Source organism: Mirounga angustirostris, unplaced genomic scaffold, assembly GCF_029215605.1.
Source record: "Mirounga angustirostris isolate CCGP_5_RB_7025 unplaced genomic scaffold, mMirAng1.0.hap1 SCAF_11, whole genome shotgun sequence".
NCBI classification, from domain to species: Eukaryota; Metazoa; Chordata; class Mammalia; order Carnivora; family Phocidae; genus Mirounga; species Mirounga angustirostris.
This window is the reverse complement of record NW_026991719.1, coordinates 125,299,307-125,324,142: the sequence shown is the minus strand read 5'-3', so window position 1 is coordinate 125,324,142 and position 24,836 is coordinate 125,299,307. Positions and strand designations below refer to the sequence as shown.

Sequence of the window (24,836 nt, the reverse complement as noted above, 5' to 3'; positions counted from 1 at the left end):
ATCACACAGCGGCTCTCTGCCCCAGGCCGCCAGGGCTGTAATTCCAGGGCCCGAAGGGGTCCCCACGGAGGCTGGGCCTGTGTCTAGCTATCTTTAGAGAGGCGTGGCCTGGCGTGTGGCTGCGGGAGGGAAGGTGGACAGGGGGCTGTGCCACACGGAGGCGTCTGGGGGCTGCCCGTGAAGCCGGTGAAACACAGGGAGGCCATGAGGCACCCCGGGACAGCCATGGTCTTCCCCCCGGGGGGACGCCAGTCCCCCCGGAGCAGCGGCTGCATCTCCCTGCTGCCTGCAGGGCTAGGAGCCTCTGGTGGGGGCAGGGGGTGAGGGCAGGCACAGGGGAGGGGGCCGGGCAGCCAGTGTCTCTTGGGCTGGCCCTTCATGGGGCACACCATGCTAGACGTAGCCTTTGCTCCTTCCTGAGCCCGTTTCTCCCGGATGTGGGGGGCTTAAACCAAGCTTGCCACCACGTGGGGTACGAGGCAGGAGGAAGGCTTGGCACCAGATGTGCAGAAAGCAGGCAGGGAGCCTGGCGAAGGCGCGGGAGGCTGGCCCTCACGTGGGGGTACTGGGGATAGAAAGCTTGGAGAAGAATTTGGAAGCCGATGGGCAGGACTCCGGGACTGTGGCTGGGAGGGGTAGGCAGAGATACAAGGTTCCACCGAGGTCCTTGGAAGGAGACATCGCTCCAGCCCCAGGGGTACACCACTGCTCCCTGTCCCCACTCTCCACCACTGCACTTGTTGCCTTGTGGATCCCCTTCCTGGTCCCCACCGTCCTTACCCTCAGTCTCCCCCGCCCACCTCCGTACCCCTGTCTCAGTCCGAGGGCTGATGAGTGCCTCCCTTCCTGCCACCTGACTGTAGTCACCCCTCCGACGCCCAGCGCTTTGGGGTTCCTAGAGAGAAGTGCAGTAACCACCTCCATGGCAGCACCGGTGAGCGGAACATACGGGGCCAGGGACGCGGGTGAAGAAGGGGCGGCTACAGGGCGTCGGGGGTGGGGGTGGGGGTGAAGCGGGGGGCCTTGGTCCTGCCAGCAGGTACCACATACACTGCACTGGCTTGTCCTGGCTGGGGCTCTGTCTGGGGGCGTCCCACTGGGGGCCATGCTGCCTGGGCCCTCTCCCCTCTAGGACTGAAGCCCCTGGCCTCTAGCTGCTGGCAGCCCCTGCCCTCACGAGAGAATTGTACTCTTTGTCCTTGGCCACAGGCCAGCTCCTCCCTGGGCTGCTCCTGTTCCTATCCTCCCCTGCCCGTAAACTTCCTGTGAGCTAATCCTTGCCTCCTAGTCCTGGTCGGTTTCTGGGGAGCCTAGTGGCAGACACCCACTAGGGGCTTGGCAGATCATTAAGGATTGGCTTCCAGGCCTGGGTTCACCCACCTGACAGCACCCCCAAGGGCCAAGTAGCTTCCTGTCTGAAGTGGAACTTACCCCAGTAACCAACCACCTGTGGGCTGCCCCTGCCCTCCTCAAGGCCAGGTTGTCCCGACAAGCAGTGGGCTCTGGGAGGTGGCCCTTCTCCTCCCAGGCCCTCCGGCCTCACGTGCTCAGGAGGGGTAAGAACAGCAGGGAGGAGAGGCCAGTAGGGGAGGGTGGTTCACCTAGCCTGAACTTCCTGTGCCTCCCAGGGCCGGAGCCCTGTGACTGCGGAGAAGGAGGGGACTGGGGACTGACCATAGCAGGAGAGCAGGGGCCAGGCCGGGTAGCCAGCTGAGGGGGAGGGGTCATGAGAGCTGGGAAAGCAGCAAGTCCTCCCTCCCATCGGGGGCCAGCGCCTCAAGGGCTGCTGACCTCTGACCCAGCCCAAACAGGAAGTGCCCTATCTATGGGCCTGGGCCTTGGAGAAGAAGGAATGCAAGGATGAGTCCAAAGCAAACACTCCCCAAGCTTCCCAGGCCTCTCCCCGCCCCCTGCCTGAGTCTGGCCCTTTCTCTGCTGAGAATTCAGGGGTGGAGTGGGGGTGAGGGTTGGGGGTGGGGGGCTGGCTATAGAACGGGACTCACACGAGACTTGCATTTCCCAGGCCCAGACCCCAGCCAGAGGTGGTGGCCGGACAAGTTCTCTGCAGTAGGTACTTGGTGACTTTTTCCTTCACTCCACCCACATCCAGGCAGCACTGAAAGCTGGGGCCAGTCCTGCTCCTGCCACATCCTTGATGCCTGTCACTTAGCTATCTCTCTGGCCCCCATACCACCATGAGCCTCTCACTCCCCTGGGGGCAGGGGCTGGGTCAGCTGTGGTCTCTGCTGGTTGTGGCCTCCCCATCCCTCACCCTCCCCAGCATCGGGTGAGATGGCATCATGAGCTGTCAAGGCTGACCCTGATGACCCTACACTGTTCCCAGTGGTCCCCTCCCAAAAGCAGGGTAACTGCCCTAGGGACTTCAGGGGGCTCTGCAGACCCTGTGTTCCCACCCACCACAGCTGACCTGTCCTGTCCTCAGGGCTTGGCAGGGCTGAGCTCTCACAGCTTGCTGGTGTCTGCGTCTGCCTCCCCCACCAGGCAGGCAGGCTGCAACTCTGGCCAGGGGGCAGTCACCACTGGGTTCCCAGGGCCAGGCCTGGCCTCCCACAGACCGAGCACTCCCCACCCTTCCCTGGCACCAGGTCTCACAAAGGTACATTCGGGTCCCACATCACTGCATGCCTGCCCCTGCCCCTAAGGTCCTTCGGTGGGGCCCTGGTGACCCACAGGCTGGACTGGGGATGTGTACGCACCAGGGATGGGGGGAACCAGGGTAAGGGCAGGCACCAGGGGCCCCCACATCAGCCTGCTCTGCCAGCAGAGCCCATCTCTGTGGGTCCATACCTGGGACAGGGATGCTTCCTGGAAGAGAGGTACTGATGCTGTCTGAGCTGCTGGGTTGCCACATCCTTGTGAAGGGTGACTTCAGTACCCTGGCCAGGGCAGGTAAGGGTGGGGAGGCTCTTGGAGAAGCTTCTGGAACCAGGCCCTCTTAACTCCCTGCTAATGAAGTGGTGTGGAGGATGCAGGCCCTGGGGACTCTGTGCACAACAAAGCGCCAGCATGCAAATGCAGCTTAAATCCAGGACGAAGAGAGGGAGGTTGGTGGAGGCTCCTGGGCTTGAATGAAATGCGTTTATAATGCTCAAGTCCAAACCAGCGCTGCACCCTGCTGGGCCATTTACTACGTGAAGGGGCCTCAGCAGTCAATGGGAAGGGGGAGCATCTGAAGCAGCAGGGGCTTCTAGATCTTCCTCCTAGTAGTGCAAAGATCAAGTGGAGCTAGGCCTGCCCCCCCACCCCGAAGTCCTAAGGGAGCAGGGGGCTCCTAGGAGCCCTCCGCCACCCCCTCCCCCTGCTGAGGCCGGAGGACCACACTGCAGTAGACCTGGAGGCAGGAGAAGGTGGTGGGTGGGATGCGGCGCCGGTCAATAAGGTTGTTCTCCAGGTGTGTGGAGATGAGATTGGAGTCTTGAGCCACTCGAGTGTCAGATGGAATTCAGGGGCACGTGTCTATAGGGTGGGGATGGCAGGGTCAAGCAGAAGAGAGAAGGCCCCAGAAAGGGGAGGCAGGTATCATACAAGAGGAGAGAAACAGAGGGCCCTATAGTGAGGGGGGCAATACGACTGAGTCACGGCCACCGGACCCAGGGCAGCGGGTCAGGCAGGTCACTGCCACCACCTGCCACGTCCCCACTTGAGGCTCAGCCCTTGCTGCTCTGGGCCAGGGCCCTCTCACCTCCCCCTTGCCAGCCCCTGCCCAGATTTTTGCTGTCTGTAAGCCCTCCACCTTGGCTGCCCTGGGCCTGCCAAGCACCGGACCGGGCATAGCCTCCTGTCACGGCAACCAAGATGGATAGATGGGGACAGTGAAGGATTCCTCCCATGCGCCCACCTGCCAGGCAGGGCCACCTGGCCTCAGCTGCCCCTTTCTCCCCTGGCTGGCAGTGCGGCGTGCTGGGACAGCATGATGGGCATAGGCGCAGGGCCCCACCTGATCTTGCTGTGGCTCAGATTCGGCACCTGCAGCCCCCTGAGGCGCAGGAGGCCACGTGGGATGGCCTGCAGCTGGTTGTGATCCAGCAGCAGCTCAGCCAGGGAGGTGGGAAGACCTAGGAAGGACACACCATGGCCGCCGTCGGCGTGCGGGCTGTTGTGGGACAGGCGCAGGAGCTCCAGGCTGGGCTTCATGTGTACAAACACATAGCCAGGGACGCGCTCGATGCGGTTGTGGTGCAGCCGAAGGCCCCGTGGCAAGAGGGAGGGCATGTGCACCAGCCGGTTGTGGGATAGGTCAAGGGTCTCCAGCTTCCTGCAGGGCGGACGGACGGGCGTGGAGTGAGCGAGTGCAGTCCGGCAGGAGCCAGAGCCACAGCTGAAGCCCCGAGTCAAGGTGCCTGGTGCACACCCAAGAAGGGAGTGGGGGATTGGCTCCCTGACGCCGGTGGCCGCCAGAGCTCCCGGCGGTTGGGAAGGGCAAGGAGGCCAGCTGCAGCCTGACCGTGAGTCAGGCCAGGCCCTGTCTGGCTTCTGCGTCCTCCTCTGTCTAAAGAGGCTGGGGAGAGGGGATCTGGGTGGGGTCCTTCCTTGTTCACCGCAGGGCTAGGGAGGCCAGTCCTTCCCCCACCTCAGGGGCTCCTCAAACGTACACCGGACAAAGGAAGTGCAACTGGAGGTGCGTGCTCACCCCAGCCTGGCTCTGCTCTGCCCCTCCTCAGCCTCGCAGCCCTTGCCTTTTGTCCCTGTGCTCTCTTGTCATCTTCCTGTCTCACCCGGGCTGATAAGCAGGAGAAAGATGGGGAGGGAAAGAACACTAAGGCTCCCAGGGGTCAGGGCTGGGGACCCGGAGGGATCAGGGAGGCGGGCGGTGGAGCTTGGGTGGCCGTTAGCCCAGGTCACTCACTCCGTGGCGGGCCGTGGGTCAGGACCAGGGCCGGCCAAGGGGAAAAGCAGAAACAGAGGGTGGGGATGCTTCTAGCATGGGTTGGAGCAGGGAAAGTGGCTTTCCTCAGTGATACCCCAGCCCCTGTGCATGGGGTCAGCCCTTTGGCCTTGGGGCCCAGGCTGCCTTCAGCCCACGGGGGTTAGGGCTCCAGTGCCCCCTGAGCTTGTTTTCCCAGCAGCCGCCTCCCCTTCCACAGGCCGGAGAAAAGCTGGGCGGCGCCAGCAGGGCTTGACTGGCCGCCGCCCCCCTGCCCAGGCCCCGCGGTGGGAGTGGAGGAGAGGAACAGCGGCTGGGTGGCCCCGCCCTAGGCTGCTGTCTGCTTTGCTTTGCCCCCTTGGCAAGAGGGGGAGAGGAAAAAAGAATAATTAAACCCAAACGTCCTGGTAACTTTTTCCTGGAACATGAGGGTGCAGGGCAGGAGGCTCTGGTCCCTGGAATGTCAGGTCGGAGTGTCTGTTGACCCCTGCCTACCACCCCCCTGCCCTGCCATGGTGGTTGCCAGACCCCATGGATTGTACTCCCCAGCCCTCCTGCTGCTTCCCGGACCACATCCTAACTCCATAGGCAGGGCCGATGAGAGCCAGGTCTCCTCCTGGATCCCTTCTGTTGGTGCCTCCTCCCAGCTATCCAAACCAGATCCTAAGGACTCATCCTGGACCCTTCCTGGAGTGGGGTGAATAGTGGCCCCCAAGTATATGTCTGCCCAGAACCTGTGAACGCGACCTTATTTGGCAAAAGGGTCTTTGCCGATGTAAGTGAAGGATCTCGAGATGAGCTCATCCTCGATTAGGGAGGGCCCTAAGTTCAACGACAAGTGTCTTTATAAGAGACAGAAGGGGACAGACTCAGAGACACAGAGGAGAAGGCCATGTGACAACAGAGGCAGAGGCCAGAGTGATGTGGCCACGAGCCGAGGAATACCTGGGGCCAACAGCAGCTGGAAGAGGCAAGGAAGGATTGTCCCGCTGCAGACAGAGCGCGGCCCTGTCGACACTTGGATGTTAGACTTCTGGCCTCCAGAGCTGTGGGAATAGAAATCTCTGTGGTCTTAAGCTCCCCGGTTTGTGGTACTTGTCTAGTACGCCCCAGGAAACTCATATGCTTTTCTCTTTCGTGCCCCTTCCTGCCCCTGTCACCCCCTAGCTAAACTCAGCAGCTGACCAGGTCTCAGCGCCCGCGCTGTCCCTGTCTAGGCCCATAGCACCTCCCAGAGAGCTGGCTGGGTGCCTACAGGGCGAATCCAGGCATGGGCAGAGGAAGGGGTTTCTGTGGCTTTGGGGATTTTGCTGGGTGGGAGGGACAGGGAAATCTTGGAGGAGTAGGTGGGCGGCTCAGGGCCCAGGTCACCCTGAGCCCTGCGCATGGAGGCCGATGACCCACCTGAGACCAGGCCCAAGCAACAGAGCCACCCCTCCTCCTTACTCTCTGGGTTCCTCTGGGTGATTCTGCCCTCTCTGGCCTCCATGCGCCCATCAGGGTAAAGCTCGGGCAGGGCCAGGGCAGGTGGCAGCCATCACGGGAGATCAGTCCGAGCGCGGGGGGCCAGCCGGTCGTCCTGGAGCCGGTTGTTGCTGTGACTGCAAGCTCCTAGGGCCAGGGCTGAGGGTGAGGGTGAGGGGCCCACCTGCCTGGCCCGGCTCCCATCTGTACCCGGCCCCATCTGTGAGACCCAGGTGTCCGCATCTCTGCTGCTCTCGGGGCCGTAGGCCATCTTGCGGAGGGCCCCAGCAACACCTGCTAGCCACGGCTCCTCCAAGCCCCACAAGACACGGCGCCAAAGAGCACCGCCAAGCAAGGGGGCCATGTGGCGCAGGGAGGGCCTGAGCCTTGTTCGGGGACACCCAGGAGGTCCAAGACAGTCCCCAAAGCCTAACTCTGGGCCTCTGGGAGTCGGGGGAGAGGCCCTCTGGCACTGAGGCTTTGCGGGGTTATCTTTAAAGCTCCCTTCCTGGGCCGCTGTGCTCTGGCCTTTTGCCTACAACACGGCCTCCCCTGGCCTTGGGGCTCACCCGCAGGGAGGCTGGCAGGTGGGGCCGGGGGGTGGGGGTGGGGGGGATGGTCCGCAGACAGTTTCCATCCAGCCTCAGGCAGAGCAGGCTGCGCAGGGGCTGGAAGGCCAGGGGCGAGATGTCACCATCGTGCAGGTGGTTCCCTTTGGCCTCCAGCGTCAGCAGCCCTGCAGGGCAGGTGGGCGGGGGGGGGGGGGCGGGGGGCGGGGCGGGGGAGGGAGGCACGTGCCACTTTCCCAGACGGCTGCTCCCTCCTCTGCCCTCCAGCCAGGCTACCCCAGGGCAGATCCCCCACCTGCTGTCACCCACGTGCTGTCCCTTGGCCTCCCCTGCTTCCCAGGCCCCCTCGGCCCCTGACCCCAGGGCCTGCCCACACCCCGGAAGCTGCTGCGCTGCAGGCCCTGCAGGAGGTTGTCGTTGAGCTTGAGCTCTTGCAGGGAGGCGGGCAAGGCTGGCACTGTGGATAGCGAGTTCCCATCCAGGTTCAACCGCTTCAGCCCCGTCCAATTCTGGGGTTGGCATGGCGGGGGGGTGGGAAGTGGGGGCTGGGGACTGGGGTGCCACCAGCCAGGCTAGGCTCTCTGGGCATGGCTTTGGGCTGGTCCTGCCCAGGGGACACCTATCTGGTGGCATTGTGGCTTCCCAGTTCCCGCTTGGACGAGGTCGGTGAGGGTTTTGAGAACCTCTACTCGGTTTCTCCCAGAAGCGACGCTCCCTTGAGGGGCCTGAGGATCTGTGGACTGTGTCATCTCAAACCACTGAGGCCCACTGGGCTGGGTACTCCGCACAGCAGCCCCTCCAGGCCTTATCCCCCAGGAGAGAAGCAACAGATGCCTGGAGCCATCTCACACCTGCCAGCCTAGACCCCCTGGTCGCGCGAGTGCAAGGACTACTGCATAGCTTGAAGGCAGAGGCAACCAGCTTGTTCTTGCTCAGGTCCAACCACTGCAGATTGGGCTGCCCCTGGAACGTGTGTGCTGGGGGCCTGGCGATTTCATTCTCTGTGCAGACACAGGGGGGCTGCATTCCACACTCCCTTGTCTCCCTCCCCTCTGCCAGGGCCTCCCCAACATGGACCGGAGGACCTGGCGCTCCCCTTTTATTTATTTTTTTTATTTGAGACAGGGAGAGAGAGAGAGAGCACGAACAGAGGTGGGGGCAGAGGGAGAGGGAGAAGCAGACTCCCCGCTGAGCAGGGAGCCCAACATGGTGCTCCACAGGGCTGGATCCCAGGACCCTGAGATCATGACCTGAGCCAAAGGTAAACACTTCACTGACTGAGCCACCCAGGCGCCCCTGGAGCTGGCTCTTCTGACTGTCCCAAGTCGGGGCACCTTCTCATTGCCAACCAGGACCCACAGGGAGGGGGGCCATTTCCAGGTCCAGCGATGTAGCAGCCACAGTGGCTGAGGACCCACTAGAAGGGAAGCCCAGGTGTGTGGCCCTCTCACTCTTGCCACAGGGGTGAGTATGGGGGAGGGGGTCACCTACCTGCCAGGTAGAGTGTGGGTAGGCCAGGGTCAGTCAGGGCAGGGATGTGTTTCATCTTGACATTGCTGCAGGCGATGGCCGCCTGGGTCAGGAGGCAGGAGGCTGGAAGGGAGGGCATGGCCTGTTGGGCGGTGCCCCGGTCTGTAAACCTCTGTCCGTGCCCTTGCCCGCTTCTAGGCCTTTTCCGCCCACGGCCTGTGGTCTCCTTGGCTATGATCCTTCTTTTGATGCCGGCCCCCTGAGCCGGGTTGGTGGAAGGCCCCTGGAGGACAACAGATACGGCCCCCAGCAGCAGAGGCCTGCCGAGGGGCTGGAGCTTGCCTGGCCGCCCCCCCCCCCCCCCGGACCTGCCAGCAGATTGGCCAGCCAAACTGGAACACAGCACGAAGGACGACAATAGCCCAAACGGGGGCCCTGAGGCTGGGGAAGAGGACCTGCCTTTGAAAGGTTCCTCTCCTGTCTGCACACGGGGCCACTCAGCTTGGGCGCACTGAGAGTGGGGCGGGGCCCGAGGGGCTGGTGATGCTGGTATGATTGGTGAAGACTCGACCAAGCCTCAGCCCCTTGAGATTCAGGCACAGCCCCTGCAGGCTCTACATGGGGGCTTCCTGTCCTGGCCGGTTCTCACCTCTGGGAGGTCTCCCGGGCTTTGGGCCCTTTCTCCTGGCTCCCCGACCTCCTGTCTTCCTGCCTTGGCCCTCTTTGGTGGCCACTGCCCCGTCTTGGGCTTGGGGACCCCTGCTGGCCTGCAAGGGCCTGAGCTTGCTGGCCTGGGGCCTTGCTTCAGCCCCCATTTTGGCTGCTGGGCCCCTTGCTGTGACTCCAGTCCCTCCTCTGAGCCTGGAGGGGGGCCTTCCGCTGGGGCTGGGGGCTGGGTGGGGGCTGGGTAGGGGCTTCCTGGGCTCCTTCCTTGGAGGTGGGCTGCACCTGTGGTCAGTCCAGGTGCCCATCCTCAGGTCTGTGCAGGCCGCCGTTCCCGAAGGTGGCTCGCACCTGACCTGCAGAAGGAGACAGTATGGGCTGGGCGGGCTGGGTCCCCTGCCTGGCTGAGAGGCTGCACTTCTGTCCTAAGGGGGGATCAGTCACAGGTTGGCCCCCCTTCCTCCTCTCTCTGCCCAGGCCTCACTTCTTCTTCTCTCTCCTACCCTCAGGAGCTCTCAGCCTTCTGTCACAGACCCCCGAGGCCATCGAGTATCTCGTGCCCCAGAGTGGAGGCTTTTCATGGCCGCAGAGTGGAGGACCACAAGCACCAGAGAGAGAGCAGAGTGCTGCTCAGTGTCATAAGCAGGCCAGCGGCCCATGGACTGGGTCACCCTGCCTGCCTCCCCCCTAACACATGGCAGCCCCACCTTGACGAGCCCTGACCATGGGCATCCCTTGCAGGTCCTGGGCCCACCCACCAGCTCCTCTCATCCCACCCCTGGGCCTCGGGGTGGGGCAGCCAAGCATGAAGGTCACACCATAGCTGGTCTCCTGGGGCCGCTGGCGCCACCCCTCCCAAGCCCTGGGTCCCCCCACTTTCAGCCTCCCACATGTCTCCCGGTCTCCTCAGTCGGTCTTAAGGCAGCAGGCTCCCCACCCAGCAAACCTGGATGCATTACTCCAGCCCCAGTTATAGTGGTCCCTCCTTTCCTCCCCTGCCCTCACTCTGGGCTATGGGCACCGGGCCTCCCAGGCTCTGCCATCCCCTCTTGCCCTCCTGAGAGGGTTCCCTGAGGCCCATGGGTCCCTCCTAACCCCCTTGGAAGCACCCAAGGTGAGCACTGGGTGGGCAGCCTTGAGGTGACCAAACTTCTCTCCTTCTGCTCCTGCCCCGGGCGGGGGGGGGGGGGGGGAGGATTCTAATAACAAGGTCGAGTGTTCCTCTCCTACCAGCCTTTTCCGGCTGGTGCCACTTACTCACCACTGGGGGGCCCAGGCCAGCTGGGCGGCGACGGCTGCAGGGTCAGCGTGCCCACGGGGGTTGGTGTGGCCGTGGGCTCTCTCAGGCTCGGCCCCTGCTTGGTCAGGGCACCTCCAGGGCAGCTCCCCCCCCAGAGAGCCAGGACCGGGAGCATCATGCTCTTCATGGCCACTTCGCTTGGGCCGCGCAGGCCTCCTGGGCCGGTAGAGGGGAGGACTGGCTGGGAGGGGTGGAAGCGTCAGCCACAGCAGGATGGGACACAAGCGGGATGGCGCACCACAGTCCTGCTCCCTAAGCTCCCAGCCCTGGCTGCAGCCCTAGGAGCCTCCCCGACCTGCTCCAGCCCTCCCCCCAGGAAGGCCCCCCCAAAACAAATACCTCCCTAGGCCTTGCGCCCAACCTCCCACAACATCCCCTTCTCCCACCTGAAGAGAAAGAGAGATTGATTTTTTTCTTGGACTCGAGTGCTCTTGGTCTTTTGCTGTAAGGCCTGCATTTATTCTCCACTGGACCAGGCCCAGTGGCCCCCATGAATGGGGTTTCTGTCTCTGTACCCAGTGGACCTGCGAGGCCCACCACAGGGCAAGCCACCCACCCCAGGCTGCCAGGTCCTACGTCCATGGCTGGGAAAGGAGCAGCAGGACTCAGGGCTTTCTGGGCCCTCGGGATAGAGGGCAGGTGCCAGGGGTGCCCGGAACCTGCCAAGCCTGTGGGCTTCTGCCATGGGTGCCAGTGCCGAGGCCTCCCAATTTCGGAGGAAACCTCAGCCGGGCAGAGCTAGGGTGGCAAGCATGGACCCCAGCTCTCAGGGCCCCAGTGCCCCCTGGGCACAGGCACCTCGGCTTGGTCCCTGTACCAGCTCCTCGACTACCTGGAGGCAGCGCCCTTTCCTCCAGACCTCCATTTTCTCCTCTGGAAAAAGCAGGGAGGGGGGAGTTACACATCTGCAGCCTCCCCAGCTGCACCCCCACCCCCACACTAAACTGTGTGTGAACCAGGGGCTGCTGGGTCCCAGTGTGACCACTGTCATCAGGCAGTCCCAAGATGCCCCCTTGCCTCAGGCACGTCCTCTTGGTCAGAGGGGCACCTGCGGACCGGGATGGAACAAGGTGGAAAGGAAGCCGGGCCTGAGGGAAGGAGCAAGAGGCAAAGAAGGAGGTGTCTGACCACAGGCCTCTGGGCCAACCCTAGGAGGGCCCCAGCCCCAGGCCCTGCTGTGGGAGCCGAGGGCGGGCGGATGGGCGGGGGGTGGGGGGCTGGCAAAGAGGCCCCGTCTCACCACATGGCTCTTTGGGGCCAGCTTTGAGGAAGCTTTTCCTACAGCTCTGTCCAGCGTTGACTTATGTTTGGAAGCGATCTGAAAAAATGAGTTAATTGTGGGCAAGGCTTGGGTGGAGGGGAGAGGGGGAAGCTGGGGGAGGGTGCAGGGAACGGGGAGCAGGGCCAGGAAGGGCCATCTGGAAGGAGCTTCCCACCACCATCTGGGGTTCCAGGTCTCTGTCCAGGGCCACAGGGGAGTGTGTGAGATGCAGGAGGGGGCTGTGGGGGATTAGGGCGGGGAGTCCCCAGCAAGAGGGTCTTCACTGGGCTCCTCGACATTTGCATATGTGGGTCTGTGTGCAGGGTGCAGGGGGGACAGGGGAGTTGCTGCCCTCAGGGAGCCCCCATGGCAGCTGACAGTCTTGTAAGAGCCACACGGGGTCCATTGGCACCCTCTCCCTTGTCCCATCCAGGGCTCTGGTTTATGGCCTGAATGTGGAGCTGTGCCACACACAGGCCAGAGACAGAGGCTATCTGTGGAGTGAGCATGAGCAAGTACTTTGGGAGCCAAGGATGAAGCCACTGGTGTGCCTGTGTGGCCCTGGGCTGGAGGACGGCTGAAGCTCTGGGAGGGGGAGCACTTAGGCAAGGGAGGCCAGAGATGTGCCGGGGAGACTACGAGAAGTTTGCCCGGGAAACCTGGAAGACGGAGCGCTCCCAGCCTCCCCAGTACAGAGAAGGAAGCAAGGGGGGTAGGGCTTGCCCAAGTCAAGGCATTGTCTGAGGAGGGGTAGGACCCTTCCTGAGGTAGGACCCTTCCTGAGGTGGGCCCCTGGAGTGGGACTGTGGTGGGAGCCCTTGCTCTGACCCTCCCCCTGCCTGGGGATGGATTCTGGAATCCTGGCCCCCAACCCATTTCCCCTGTTCGTGCCGCTCCCCAGGCGCTGACTAAACATCCTGCCATCTGGTTCCCATTAGCTGGGCTGGGGGTGGGAGGAAGCCTGCTCCCAGGTTTCTCTGGCACAGCAGTCTGGAGGAGGGAGGGACCCCGCTTCTACCCACCTAGGCAGGAAGGGGCGAGGCCTGGGCCCTGTCAGTTCCCCAGCTCCCATGGAGTCCTGTCCTGCTGTCCTTCTCCTGCTGGGGACCCAATGGCCACCTGGCCACCTGCTCTGTCCAGTCTTGCAGTACCTGCACATCATGGGGACCTTGAGGAAACCCCCAGAGAGCAGAGCCAGCCTGCAGGGGTGGGGGGCTCAGCAAAACTTGAGGTACCCTCCCACACCCACCCCTCCTACACACAGAGCTCACTCGTGGACTTGGGCTGGGACAGGCAGGGCCCCCGGCCAACACTAACCCTGAGCCTAGTGTCTGGAGCGCGGGGTGGGAGGGGTGTTGGGATTTTCCAGGAACCAGGGATACAGCGAGCTTTGGGCTCGTAGCTCTGCCCTGGACAGACTGGCCATGTGATGTCGGGAACAAGTCTCCCTGCTCAGGGCCTCGGTCTCTCCATCTTAATGTAGTGGGTGTGCGCTCCTTACAAAGTTCTAGAATCTGAGAGCTGGAAGGGGCCTGGAGTTACATTAAATGATCGAGGTTGCTTCCAGCTGCACAATCCTAGGATTCTAAGGGCAAGGAACAGACTCCCGGTTCTTGTTCTCCTGCCCTGCCCTTCCACGTGGCCCACTGTCCACACACTCATGCACACCCATGTGCACACGTACCCGCACAAGTCGGGGGCTCTGATTGGGAGCCAGGAGGATGCCAAAGCAACACTCCTCATCCCTCAAGCCTCCTTAGAACTGCACAGCTGAGAGCTCTCCTCCCATCAAGAGAGGATTGGAAAATGGATTCTTTGCTCAGGGAACGTTCCCGAGCTCCTGCTGTGGGCCAGGCACCATGCCGGGGCACTGTGTGGGGAGGCACACCGCCAGCTGGCTGTGTAGGGGGGAGCACACGGACCCCATCAGAAGGAAAGAGACGGCCATGGTGACTGGAGGGAGGGGTACTTTTGATGGGGGTTCAGATGAGGACCGTGAGGAAGTAACATTTGGGGGGACTCTTCTCTGGAGCTCTGTGTGCCCTTCACAAGGGCAGGATGGCCAGTGCAAGGCTGGGAGGCAGAACAGGGCGGGGGAATCAGCAAGTAGGCCAGTGTGGGGCAGGAGGCTGAGGGAGGGAGAGGCTGGGGGAGGGCGGCAGGGTTAGCTTCACAGGGCGTTCTGTGGGCGGCAGGCTGATTTTGCCTGTAACCTTGAAGAAAACAGGGAGCCACAGTGGGCTTCTGAGCACGGGACTCACGTGATCTGACTTACATTATCAAAAGATTTCACAGACTGCAGGGGAACACTGACTTGTTGGGGCCACAAGTGAGAAGATAGGAGCCAGTGTGGAGGCAGCTGCACCCCGTAGGGGAGAGGTGAGGGTGGCCGGTGCAGGGTGGAGGCTGCAGGTGAGGGAAGTGAGGAGAGTCGGAATGCTGAGGGCGGAGTGAGCCTGGGGCAGAAGCTCAGGAATCCACCTCCTGACCTGCCAGGTGTGAGGGTGGTGATTAGACAGCCAAGTGGTGGTGTCCAGAAGGCAGTTCCGTGTATGAATGCAAAGCTTGGGGCCAAGGTCTGGGCTGCTAGTCCTGCCCTCCCACTATCTGTCATTTGATACGTGCCTCAAGCCCCTACTGCGTACCAGGCCTTCTGCAGCCAAAGACACAGAACAAGGGAGCAGGCCTGTTCTTGAGCCTGCGTCGTCGTGTCCAAGTCACACTGAAACCAGGGTGTCCCTGAGCGCCTGCGCGCAGGTGCAGAGGCACGTGGGTGCTGGGCTCTATCCTTGGGAATCTGTGCGAGGGACTGTCAGGGTGCATACTCAGGCATCTCTAGGATATAAATAAAGGTACATGGGCCTTTTCCCCCTTCAAGCTTTGAGAAGAAAAGAGCCAAACTTTCTGTGCTCTCTTCCTGTTGCCAGCAGTTTCTTCCCTAGAGAAAACCCGTCTTGCTGTAATGCCATTAAAACCTCAGAGGATCTGGTCCCAATTAAACAACTTTTTCTGCAGATGCTTTTGTGAGCACTGAATACATCAGCCCATCCAGAGACCTGGTGTTCCTGAGTGAGGGAGGGAGAGAGGGAGGGGAAGGGCGAGAGAGACAGAGAGACGGAGGAAGGAGAAGGAGGGAAGGGGGCACGGGACCCCAAGCAGGACGATGATGGCTGGGGATGGGGTGGTGGAGAGTAAGGTGCCACTGCTTTCAGCTGCCGAGTGTCTGTAGAAGGTGGGCCTGGGCTGGGGGGAGTGCGGCCAGGGTGGCTTTGGGGCACAAAGATTCCAGGTGGCTGTTGTGGCTGGGTTGAGGGAGGAGGGCCATGATTGGGATGGGGGCACGTGGGGGCCACTTGCCCATCTCCCTTCCCCCTCTGAAATTCAGTTGGTTCCTACCCATAACGTGGGCCCTGCTCGACTCCGTGTGGAAGCTAACCTCTGCCCCTCCAGATGGGCATGGGGTGGGGGGGCTCAGGCAGGGATCAGAGGCTGGGTGCTAGCTGGGGGCAGGGCACTGGGAAGCCGAGGTTGAGCGCCCCCTCCCCCGCCTGGCCCTCCGCAGTGGGCACGTTCGTGTTCCAGTCCTGGCGCCTGCGTCTCCAGCTCCAGACGCATGTGACTCAGTCCTGCCGGCTTTGCCAAGCCGTCTAGACCCGAGTGTCTCCCTGCGGAGGGGGTCATCCCGCCCTCCATTTCCTCTTCTGCGGCCCGGGAGCCTGAGCCCCGGCCCACGTGCAGCCGCCCCCCTCCCCCCTGCCCCTGCCGCGCAGCTGTCCCCACCCCTCACCCTGCCCGGGCGCGTCGCGGCCTGGGCTCCTGCAGAAGAGGAGCATGAGAGCTTGAGCTTGGATCCCAAAGGCCTCCAGGGGCCCAGCCTGCAGCCCTCCCCACCCCAGTTTTGGAGCCTGGGTCAAGAAGGCAAGTGAAGACCGTGACCATGTCCGCTGGGGCCCCCTCCAGCCCCGTGTTCATTCTCACCCCTGGATCCATGGGGACTAGGAGAGGGCTCATGGGTCCACTTCCTGGCCCGCAGCCCGACTCTGTCCACACCCCTACAAATGCCTGCAAGGTGGATGGACTTCACAGATCCTCTCAGACCCTAGGAGTAGTCTGAGATCTGATCTGGGTCTTAGGCGTGTGAAATGGGCCCTTGCAGGAGATTGTGGCCTGGGAGCTGTTGGCATCCCCTGGGCTCCAAGGGCCCCTCAGCAGCAGGCGGTGAGGCTGGGGCCCTGAAGCAGGAGGCCCAGGGCAGGCCAAGGTTTCCTTAGGTTTCCTGTGAGCAGGGAGCCAGCTGTCCCTGCCTTAGGTTGCCATGGTCCCTGCCCTAGCACAGGGACCAGAAGTGACAGGAAGAGGAGGCCAAGGTCCCAGGACAGCCTCTCCATCCTCATGTGCCGGTAGACTCCCGGTGTCCGCACGAAGGTCTAGAAGGACAGCATTCTAGAATTGGTTGTCATCGGTCAGCTCCTAGATTGATAGTCCCATCCATCCAGTACTTGGGTGGGAGCCTATGAGCCTGCCACAAGCATATGCTCATATCTGTCAGGCCCATGGTGGCAGCTCCGGAGTCCTCTGGACTTAGGAGACTCCAGGAGTGTGTGCTTGGCCAGACAAGTCCCCAGGGCCTTGAGGTGGGTGACTAACAGTGACCACCTGAAGGGATGTCAACCTCACTCTTGTTCCAGGGACCCTTTAGGTCTCATTGCCCTTGTGGTAGTTTGGGGTCTCACATACAAAATCCCTGACTTCCCGGTTTTCCACTCTTCCTCTCATCTGTGTGAAGGTGGCTGGTTTTGAGTGGGCTCCTGGCTGGCACAGATGTTGTGGGCTGGCTGCGAGACCAGGGCACCAGGGTGGATGGTGACCAACAGCTCAGCACGGTAGCTCAGTCAGGGGCAGAAGAGAGAAGTTAGGGCAGGAGGAGGGGGGAGAGGGAGGGGCGGAAAAGGCAGCCTTGACCTTGCCCGTGGAGAGTCTTGGCCTCAGATCATCCTCAGCCTGACCTCATTACCATGTCTCATTTCTCCCTCAGTCCAGTGTCAGGAACTGCTACTTACTTCTCCCATGGACTGGAGCAGCTTCTTGTACCATAACTGAATTCTTCCTCTGAAATGTCACACACACTCACCACTTGCCTTTTCTTTCTTCTTTTTTTTTTTTTTTTTTAAAGATTTTATTTATTTATTTGACGGAGAAAGACACAGCGAGAGAGGAAACACAAGCAGGGGGAGTGGGAGAGGGAGAGGCAGACTCCCTGCTGAGCAGGGAGCCCGATGCGGGACTCGATCCAGGGACTCCAGGATCATGACCTGAGCCGAAGGCAGTCGCTTAACCAACTGAGCCACCCAGGCGCCCCTACCACTTGCCTTTTCTTCAAGAGCCTGCATTTGGTGCTCCCAGGGCATGTGATGAGGAGTCCCTTCATCTCCTCTTCTTACTGGGGAAACTTGGGGCTGAGGAGAGTGGAAGTTGGAGGAAGCCTTTGTCCCTCGAAGGTTCCCCTCTTTCAGGGGCAGGAGTTTATGGGGGAACAAGGCCTTCAGCTCCTGTCAGATGCAGCAGAAGCCAGTCTGCTTTCTCTTCCTTGACGGAGAGTGTAAACCCTTGATCTCCAGCTTCCTTTGATTGGCAATGTCTGCTGGGGGGGGGGGGGGGGGGAGGGGAGCCCTGGTTAAGATTCCCCCTGAACCCTGGGATCTGTTGCTAAAGACAGTCTCAACATTGCAGTGGAGATGCTCTCAGGGACCTTCCTCTTGCCTGATGCCCTGCACAGCTCCCGCCAAGAGCTGCTGCTCCAGGGCAGGGAGGCCGTTGAGTGAAGGCATCTGGTTGGCTGTCCATTTCTGTGCCCACTGCACAAAGTGACGTGCCTCACGTGGCTGGCTGCCTTGGCCTGCACCGCCTGCCAGCCCATCCCTGGTACGGTGGGGCCAGTGCCTGTCAACTGGCCTCAATTTCCAGCCTGTTTTCCAAGTACTGACACATGGCTAAGGCCCTGCTGAGACCCATGGCCAAGTTTCCCCCATGATCAGGAGGTTGGCTCTTGTTGCATGAAGTGCCTCCATCTGCCCAGGGATCCATACTCTCCACTGACCCCCTGTTCCTACCGAATCCCCTCCTAGGGGGACAGATCCTTCAGCCTCATTTTTGGCCCCTCACCCACGCAAGCCTCCTTCACAGAACCCGGGGGCTTTGGGCAGAAATGCCTCTTAGAGGCCTGTCCTCTCCTTCCTCACTGTAGTTACCCACCCTTTCACAGCCTTACCCACCTCCCTGGGCTTACACACCTCCCAAGACAGGGAGTGTTCTCCCTTTCTGGGCAGCCAGCCGGGGTTTAGGCAGTGTCCTCTGGGAGGGGTGCTTCCTTGTGTTGAGCTTGAGTTCAAGTTTCCAGAAGCTTCTATCAGCCGGCTCCTTCTTTCCCCACTCTGTGAGAGGCCCAGCAGTCTCTGTTTCCATCCCAGCCTCCAGCTTTCCAGTGGAGGATGTTTGGGAGGCACCATGATTTAGTGGTGGTGTGCGCAGGTCTTCGGCAGCCATCTCCATGAGCTGAGGGCTGGCCAGCACATCCTCCGTACAGGACGATGGACCCCATGACCTCTCAAGATGGTTTTCTCCCTTCGAGGCCCTGTCAATCCCTCCACGTCCCACCCCATGCCATAGACAGAGCTGCTGAGTTGGGGAAGGACTGGTTAGAGTACTGGCTCCATCGGGCTGGGTGGAGAAGGGGAATTTTCTTCCAGAATACACAGGGGCTTGTTTCTTCCTGATCCTTAGGAGCAGAGGATATGGGGAGGGTGGGGGAGGCCACCACACTGCTGTGGTTTCTCCCGCCAAATTCCCCAGTCCTAGGAAAGATCCACAGAAAAACCCACAAGAATTTGAATGTCTGAGCTGGGGCTGTGATTGAAATGAAATTTTTTAAAAAGAAAGAAAGAAAAACAAAAACAAAAAGAGAAAAAAAAAGATTAAAAAAAACAGCCCAAAGCCCCTACAGCCTTCAGCTGCCAGAAGGGCCCAAGGCAGCAACCATACTGGACAGGGGAAGGGGCCTTATGGTGCTTTGCAAGACCCTTCAGCTCACTTCCAAGGCTCTGTGTCCTCAGTATAGCTTGGAATTACAAACCATTCAGTAGGGAATCAGGTCCCGCCCCACAAGGACAGGCTTGGGTCTTTTTTTTGTTAACCCAGACTCCTGCCCCGTCATCCTGGGACAGAACTGAGAGCCCTTTCCTGTTACTCAGAGGACTGCAGTTGCGTCCTACCAGTTCCCTGGGTCTCCCCGTCTCTAGATTTGCCTCTTGGTCCCTCTTTCTAGGAGGTGGCAGGGCAGGGCACAGAGGAGGGAGAGATTCCCGAGAGGACTGAGCTGGCAGCAGCTGCCTGCCTTGGCTTCCGACTCCCTGGGCACCAGCCACTCTTCAGCTCCTTCCTGCCTCCTCAGATCAGCAGGTCCCAGGGATGGGGGCTTTGGAGGTCTGGAGACAGATGGGTTGTCAGATTTCATGCCAGACTCATTGAGTTTGAGGGCTGTGAGAGATGCAAAGAGATTTGTAAGTGGACAGGGCGGGAAGGAGCCACAGAACCTTCCAGGAAGATGAAAGAGTGGGGGAGGAGGGGGGAAAGTAGCAGAGTCCGGCACAATCACAGTGAACATCTACACAGTGCTTTGTACGTGCCAGGCATTGTCATAGGAATTATTACCTCATTCCATCTTCATAGCAATCCAATGAGGTAAGTGCTCTCGTTTATTCCCCATTAGGTGAGGGCGAGAAGGCACAGAGAGGTTAGGTAACCCGCCCAAAGTCACCCAGGTAGTGAGTAGTGGGGTCGGATTGGAACACAAGGAACTTCCCTCTAACTACAGCTGTGAGTGTGGGAACCGGGAGATAGAGCCCCGCACGGGGAGCCAGGACGCTCAGTCCCAGTTAAGTCCCACCCGCCAGGCGCCTCTCCGTCCTCTAGAGAGCCCGACCGGGGCAGGAGCGCTCTCTCCTGGCGAAGGCTCGCCCCGACGCCCGCTCGGCCGGGGCCGCAAGCAGGCGCGACGCGAGCGAGGGGGCCAAAGAGCGTCCGGCCCGGCTCGCCCGCGCCCCGCCCTTTCCCCGAGGCCTGCCTCCTGGGTGGTGCCCGGGCTCGCGTGGAGCTGCGGCCCAATGAGAAGGCGCGGCGGGCACGGGCGGGGTGGGCGGGCCGGCGCGGGCAGGAGGGTGGGAGGGGCGCGGGGCTTGCGTGTGATTGGCAGCCGGGCCGGCTAGTGAGCCTGGGGCGGGGGCGGGGCGCGGCTCAGAGCGCGAAACATGGCTGGGCTAGGTGTCGGCGTCGGTGGCGGCGGCTACAAGGACGAGGGCGACGAGGGCGACGAGGGCGTGCTCCAGGCGGCCGTGGAGGTGTTCGCGAAGCTAAAGGTGCCGGGGACCCAGGAAGCCCCCTTCCCCGGGGGCAGCGGGGGCCAGGGCAGCGGAGTGGGCAGGGCCTACTGCGGAAGTCGGCGGCGCCACACGCGCGGCCGGTCTTTGAGTTCCCGGCCGCGGCCTATGTCCGGGGTCTGCTCGTTGGGCGGCCTTGGGCCTTCGCGCTTTGCTGTCTCCGTGGTCCGTGCCTGCTAGTTCGGGCCGGCGCCACGCGCGTGCTGCACCTTAACTTACGTTGCAGGAAGTCTGCAGGACCTTGCTGGGCGCACGAGGCAAATGCAGACACGGGGAGGGCACGGGCCCTGGGCTCAGGGAGCTCGCGGGGTCTGGGGGGAGACAGGCAGAGTCAGATGCTCGGGTGGCAGCAGTGAGGAAACCCGCCCTGCCAGGTCAGATAGCCATCCCAGGTGCCACACGAACCGCCGCTGCTCTGCCTCACCCCCCCTTGCCTGTCCCCCATCCCCTTCCCCCTCCCCTCCTTCCTCCTCCGCCCCACCCCCCACCCCCCGCACTCCAGATAGGTGCTATCTGCCTTCTCCCTGACCCTTCCCTGTGGCATAGCTGGGAGCCTGGATCAGAATCTCGGATTCTTGCCAAAGCCTCTAGTTGCTACTAGGTTAAACTGCTACACGAGGCTAGAGCGGGAGTACTTAAAGGAGGTGGGGTGACTCTGGGCAAGATGGAGGGAGAGCACTGCCAGGAGGCGGTGGGGGTTGGGGAGCCCGTGTGTGCTAACCAAGCCTGGTGTGTGCTTGGTGGGTAGTAAATGTGTGTGAAGAGAGGAGCATTACAACCCTTAAGTCCTACTCGATTTCTGAAGCTTCCTGGTTTTCCTTTCCTTGCTTAGGCTCTCAACTGCCCGGTCCTTGAGGGTCTTTATATCACAGAACCTAAGACCATTCAGGAACTGCTGTGTAGTCCTTCGAAGTACCGCTTGGAGATCCTGGAGTGGATGTGTGTTCGGTAACATCTTTGTTTCTTCCTCCCCATCCTTGGGGTACACCAGGCACCACTCAGCCCACCTGGGAAAGATAGGCGTTTGATATTTTTGTAAGTAGTGGTACTCCCAGATGGCTCCATACCCTACTCCAGGTCACCGTGAGAACAGCTGTTTGGGTAAGAAGTGCCAGCCATGGAAACCATGCTCAAGTTTGCCTTGAAAGTGCTGCCCCCACCCCCCATGCCAGTGCTTTAGCTGGTCTGTTTGCCGCCTCAGCTAAAGTGCTGAGCTGGGCTTCTGAGTGTTCTCCTTGCTTTACTAGTTTCAGAGCTGGCAGGGGCCGCGATCCTTTCAATCTCTGACTGGACTTGTGAACTCTCTTGCATCTTGCCATTGAGGAGTGACAAGCAGGGCCAAGACCCTGTTTCCCAGTCCTTCAGGTCAAGGAGTGCCCTGGTGGGTGTGCCTGGCTCTGTGCAAGGGAAGCAAAGCCTATCCAGATGGCAAAGGGAAAGATCCAGAAAGTCCCAAGGAATGTCTGTTCCTTGTGAGCAGCAGCCCATGAGCTGAGCATCTGTCTCAAGGCTACAGTGGGGAAGGCTTGACCAAGCCTCTCATGGAGCACAGGCTCCTGTGTTGTTGGGCATGACCCCCAGGGCCCTCCCTGCAGTGGCCATGGTCGGTTGGTACAGGCGTCTCTCAGAAGGCCAGGTCTGGGCCTGTTCCTCTTCAGCCTCGCCTCTCTGCCCCTTGCAGCTCAGGAAGATGCCTGGGCAGGAGCCTGGTGGTGGAGCAGCGAGGATGCGGCCTGCACCCAGCTGGTGTACCTGCCAGGCCATGGGACACCAGCAGGCCTGGCCCTGGGCCGGGTGTCCTACGAATGGCTGGGAGGGTGGGGAGGCATTTTCATGTTTGAGCCTCTGTATTTCCAGCAGCCTGTCCTCCAGTCCCTCCCCCAGGTCCACCCCACGCCTCTGCTCAGAGCGCTCTTGTACCCTTTTGCTCTCCCTCCTGAAAGCACTGTCAGGTCTCTGAATAACCTTCAAAGACCCAGCTCACATGTCGCAGCTCTTTTTTAAAAGTCTCCAGCTCCCAGGGCAAAACATGTCCCTCTTTGCCCTCAGATACCCACAACCCTTTGAGCACACCCCCTCCCAGAGCTCTCAGCCCGTTGGGTCTGTCTTGGCCTGCTGTCCTGTCTGGGAGCTGCTGAAGGGCATGTACCAGGCAGGACTCGTGTGTCAGCCCCAGGCTGCTGCACAGTGTTGGACATACTTGAAATGTGCTCCAGGCTGTTGGATGCTAAGCAGGTGCATGGACACATGCACACCCATGTATCATTCCAGGCGCCTCAGGCATGGATGGGTGACCTCAAGGGGTGGGGCTCTAGCAGCTGCAAAAGGCCTAGGCATGAATCCCAGTGGCGGGCATACCTCTGCAGTCTGAATGTTATGCATGTTGGCACAGAGGAGGTGGCACTTGATTCGGGAGGGTGGGTGCTCATTTCAACCGGAGCGAGGAATCAAGGTGTGGGAAGGAGAGCTGGGCTGCAGTGGCCCCAACAGCAGCTTGGGGCAGCTCCTGCAGAGCCTTGCAAGCCACGTGAGGGCCTTTCCACCTGATGCTCTAGGCAGGGCAAGCATGGGACCAGGGAAGCAACATACTCAAGTTGGCATTTTGGCAAGGTGACTCAGGTTCTGTGGTGGATGGATTTGGAGGGGAGATGGTGGAGGCAGGGAGACCGATATGGAGACTCTTGGAACAGCCCCAGGAAAAGATGGCAGGAGCCTGCCTTGGAACGACAGGTGGCTCACATGATGGCCACTGCCAGCCCTGGAAGGACCGGTGCATGGTCCAGGAGTCTGGGAGGAGAGGCAGTAGTGGGGATGGCCTGGGCTAGTGCAGGGATCTCAAGTGTTCCCCCAGGAGGAGGGGTGCCACAGCCATGTCTTGGAGAGGCTCTCATGGGAGGGACCCCAGATTTGCCTGGCTTAGGCTGATGCTGGGGACTGGGGCAGCCTGCTGGGTGGGAGGGATGGGTGGGAGTCTGTGGGTACATTCCTCAAATGCTTTAAGTACTTTTATAAATACAAGCAGCTGAATTCTTTGAAAGAATGGACAGGGAACGTACAGTTGCTTCTTATGATCCCGAGCTGGCAAAAGGCCATAGGCCTTTCAAGGTCCCGAAAAGAGGATTGGATAGAGTTCAGCTTCTCCCACATTTCATATTGGCTTTCTTTGCACATGGCTTCACCACTTCAGCCCTCGATTAGGGTCACCTTGTCCACCCTGCTCTGGGTGGAATCTGGAAGCCGTACCTGGTGTTGGCCTTGGGGCTCAGCATGCTGGCTCTGGGTGACCCATGTGCCAGGCTGGTCCTCGGTGTGGGGGCAGGGCAGAGCTGCAGGGCCCCCTGGGTTGCTGAATTCAAGGCACCTGGGTTTCCTTGACTCCTGAAGAACTATACTTGCTCTCAAGGCCTTGAGTGCCTTTAGTTTCTGCCTTGCTGCCTCAGGAAGATCAACTTTGATGAAAGCCCTTTCTGAGTGAGGTCACTTAGGCTTTTGTGGATTTGTTCTTTAGTGTGTTGAAGTGGTTTGCTGTGTCCAGCCTGATGGATTGCTGCGTGCTCTCTGCTCCTTGGCGCCTTGTAAGTGGGGACGTTGCCCAGCAACCAGGCCCAGGGCCCATCCTCCTAGCATTTCACATGGTAGGGGCTCCTTCTGCCCCATCCCTCTTTGGCAGAAGAGCTGGTTGCCTTCATGAGTCACGAAGACAGGCGATGCAGCTGAGGCCCCCTCTCCACTGTAGTCCTGCAGTGTGGGGCCTGGGACCTCAGGTTCAGGATGGCCCTGCCAGCTCCCAGGGCCCCAGTACGGGCAGGGCAGGTGTGGCCTGGGAGGCAGGCATTCATTTAGAGGCATGGTTTGGGGTAGGAGAAGTGAGCCCTCTCCATGGAACAGCTACTGTGCCCTTTTCTAGCATGCTAAGTCAGCAGGTCCCTAGGGCTGGCAGCCCTCCACACCATGATGGCAGAGTAGAGTCCTGGCCCTCACTGTCCTGTGGAAAGAGCCTCTTACCTTTATGTAGGGAGGACCTGCCCTGGCAGCCAGCTGCTGAGGCTCCCTGGCAAGCAGGCGGCAGTCTCAGCCCCCAGAATGATGCTATGCTAGGCCTGGAGCTCACGTCTGAGGGTGTAGTGCTCAGGCTGACGCCTGCTCATGGTGGAGACCTCCTGGGGGGGCTGTCAGGGTATTGTAGCCCTTATTGCCTTTGGATGTGGTCTGTGTCTGGAAACAGTTTTGCCCATCAGCTCACTGTCTTAAGGCAAGATGCTTATGAGTGGCCACTGTCCCATTTATCCTGATATCGCCGAGGCTGGGGCTCCGCTGGACCTGGGTGGGGGGCAGCTGGGATTGCTGTCTCTCAATCCAGGAGGCTGGAGCTGTGATCCCAGAGCCTATCACACTAGGAGCCCCTAAATGGTTTAAAGCTGTGACCTGGAGTAGGATAATCTCACAATGATTTAAGCTTTTCTAAAAAGAGAAAATGTCCTTCTTTTGAAAGCGCTAAGCATGGACATTTACTAATGGCAGATTATTCCACGGCAAGAGGCCGTGGTCGTTTATTTGTTAATACACACTGGTTGCCTTTTTTGTGCTGGCCTCCATGGCATTAGGCCCCAAAAGTATAGAATGGAAAGTTATCTCCTGGCCTCAGCAAGCCTGCAGCCTGGGAGGTGAGAGCCCGGTGGGAGGACAGTGCCCAGGTTCTCCTGTGACGGAGGGATGCCAAAGTGTCTGTGGGCATACCTGGCCCTTCCCCAGCTTCCCTGGGGAGGCGATGTCAGCCATGGGCTTCTTGGGA

The 24,836-nt window shown here is 60.7% G+C and overlaps 1 protein-coding gene across 3 annotated transcripts in view; it reads left to right on the top strand.

The window, feature by feature from the left end:
- The first annotated feature begins 19,213 nt into the window (after positions 1 to 19,213).
- Positions 19,214 to 24,836, top strand: part of HAUS7 (HAUS augmin like complex subunit 7) — a 27,932-nt gene continuing 22,309 nt past the window's right edge. For 2 of the 3 annotated variants that reach the window (XM_045883875.3, XM_064574698.1), the window contains exons 1-2: positions 19,869 to 20,023; positions 20,877 to 20,992. In XM_045883875.3, coding sequence (XP_045739831.1) covers positions 19,916 to 20,023; positions 20,877 to 20,992 — 224 coding nt within the window. In that variant the 5' untranslated portion in view covers positions 19,869 to 19,915. Of the gene's footprint in view, positions 19,350 to 19,868; positions 20,024 to 20,876; positions 20,993 to 24,836 lie in introns of those variants that run through there. The other variant, XM_064574699.1, reaches the window with a different exon arrangement.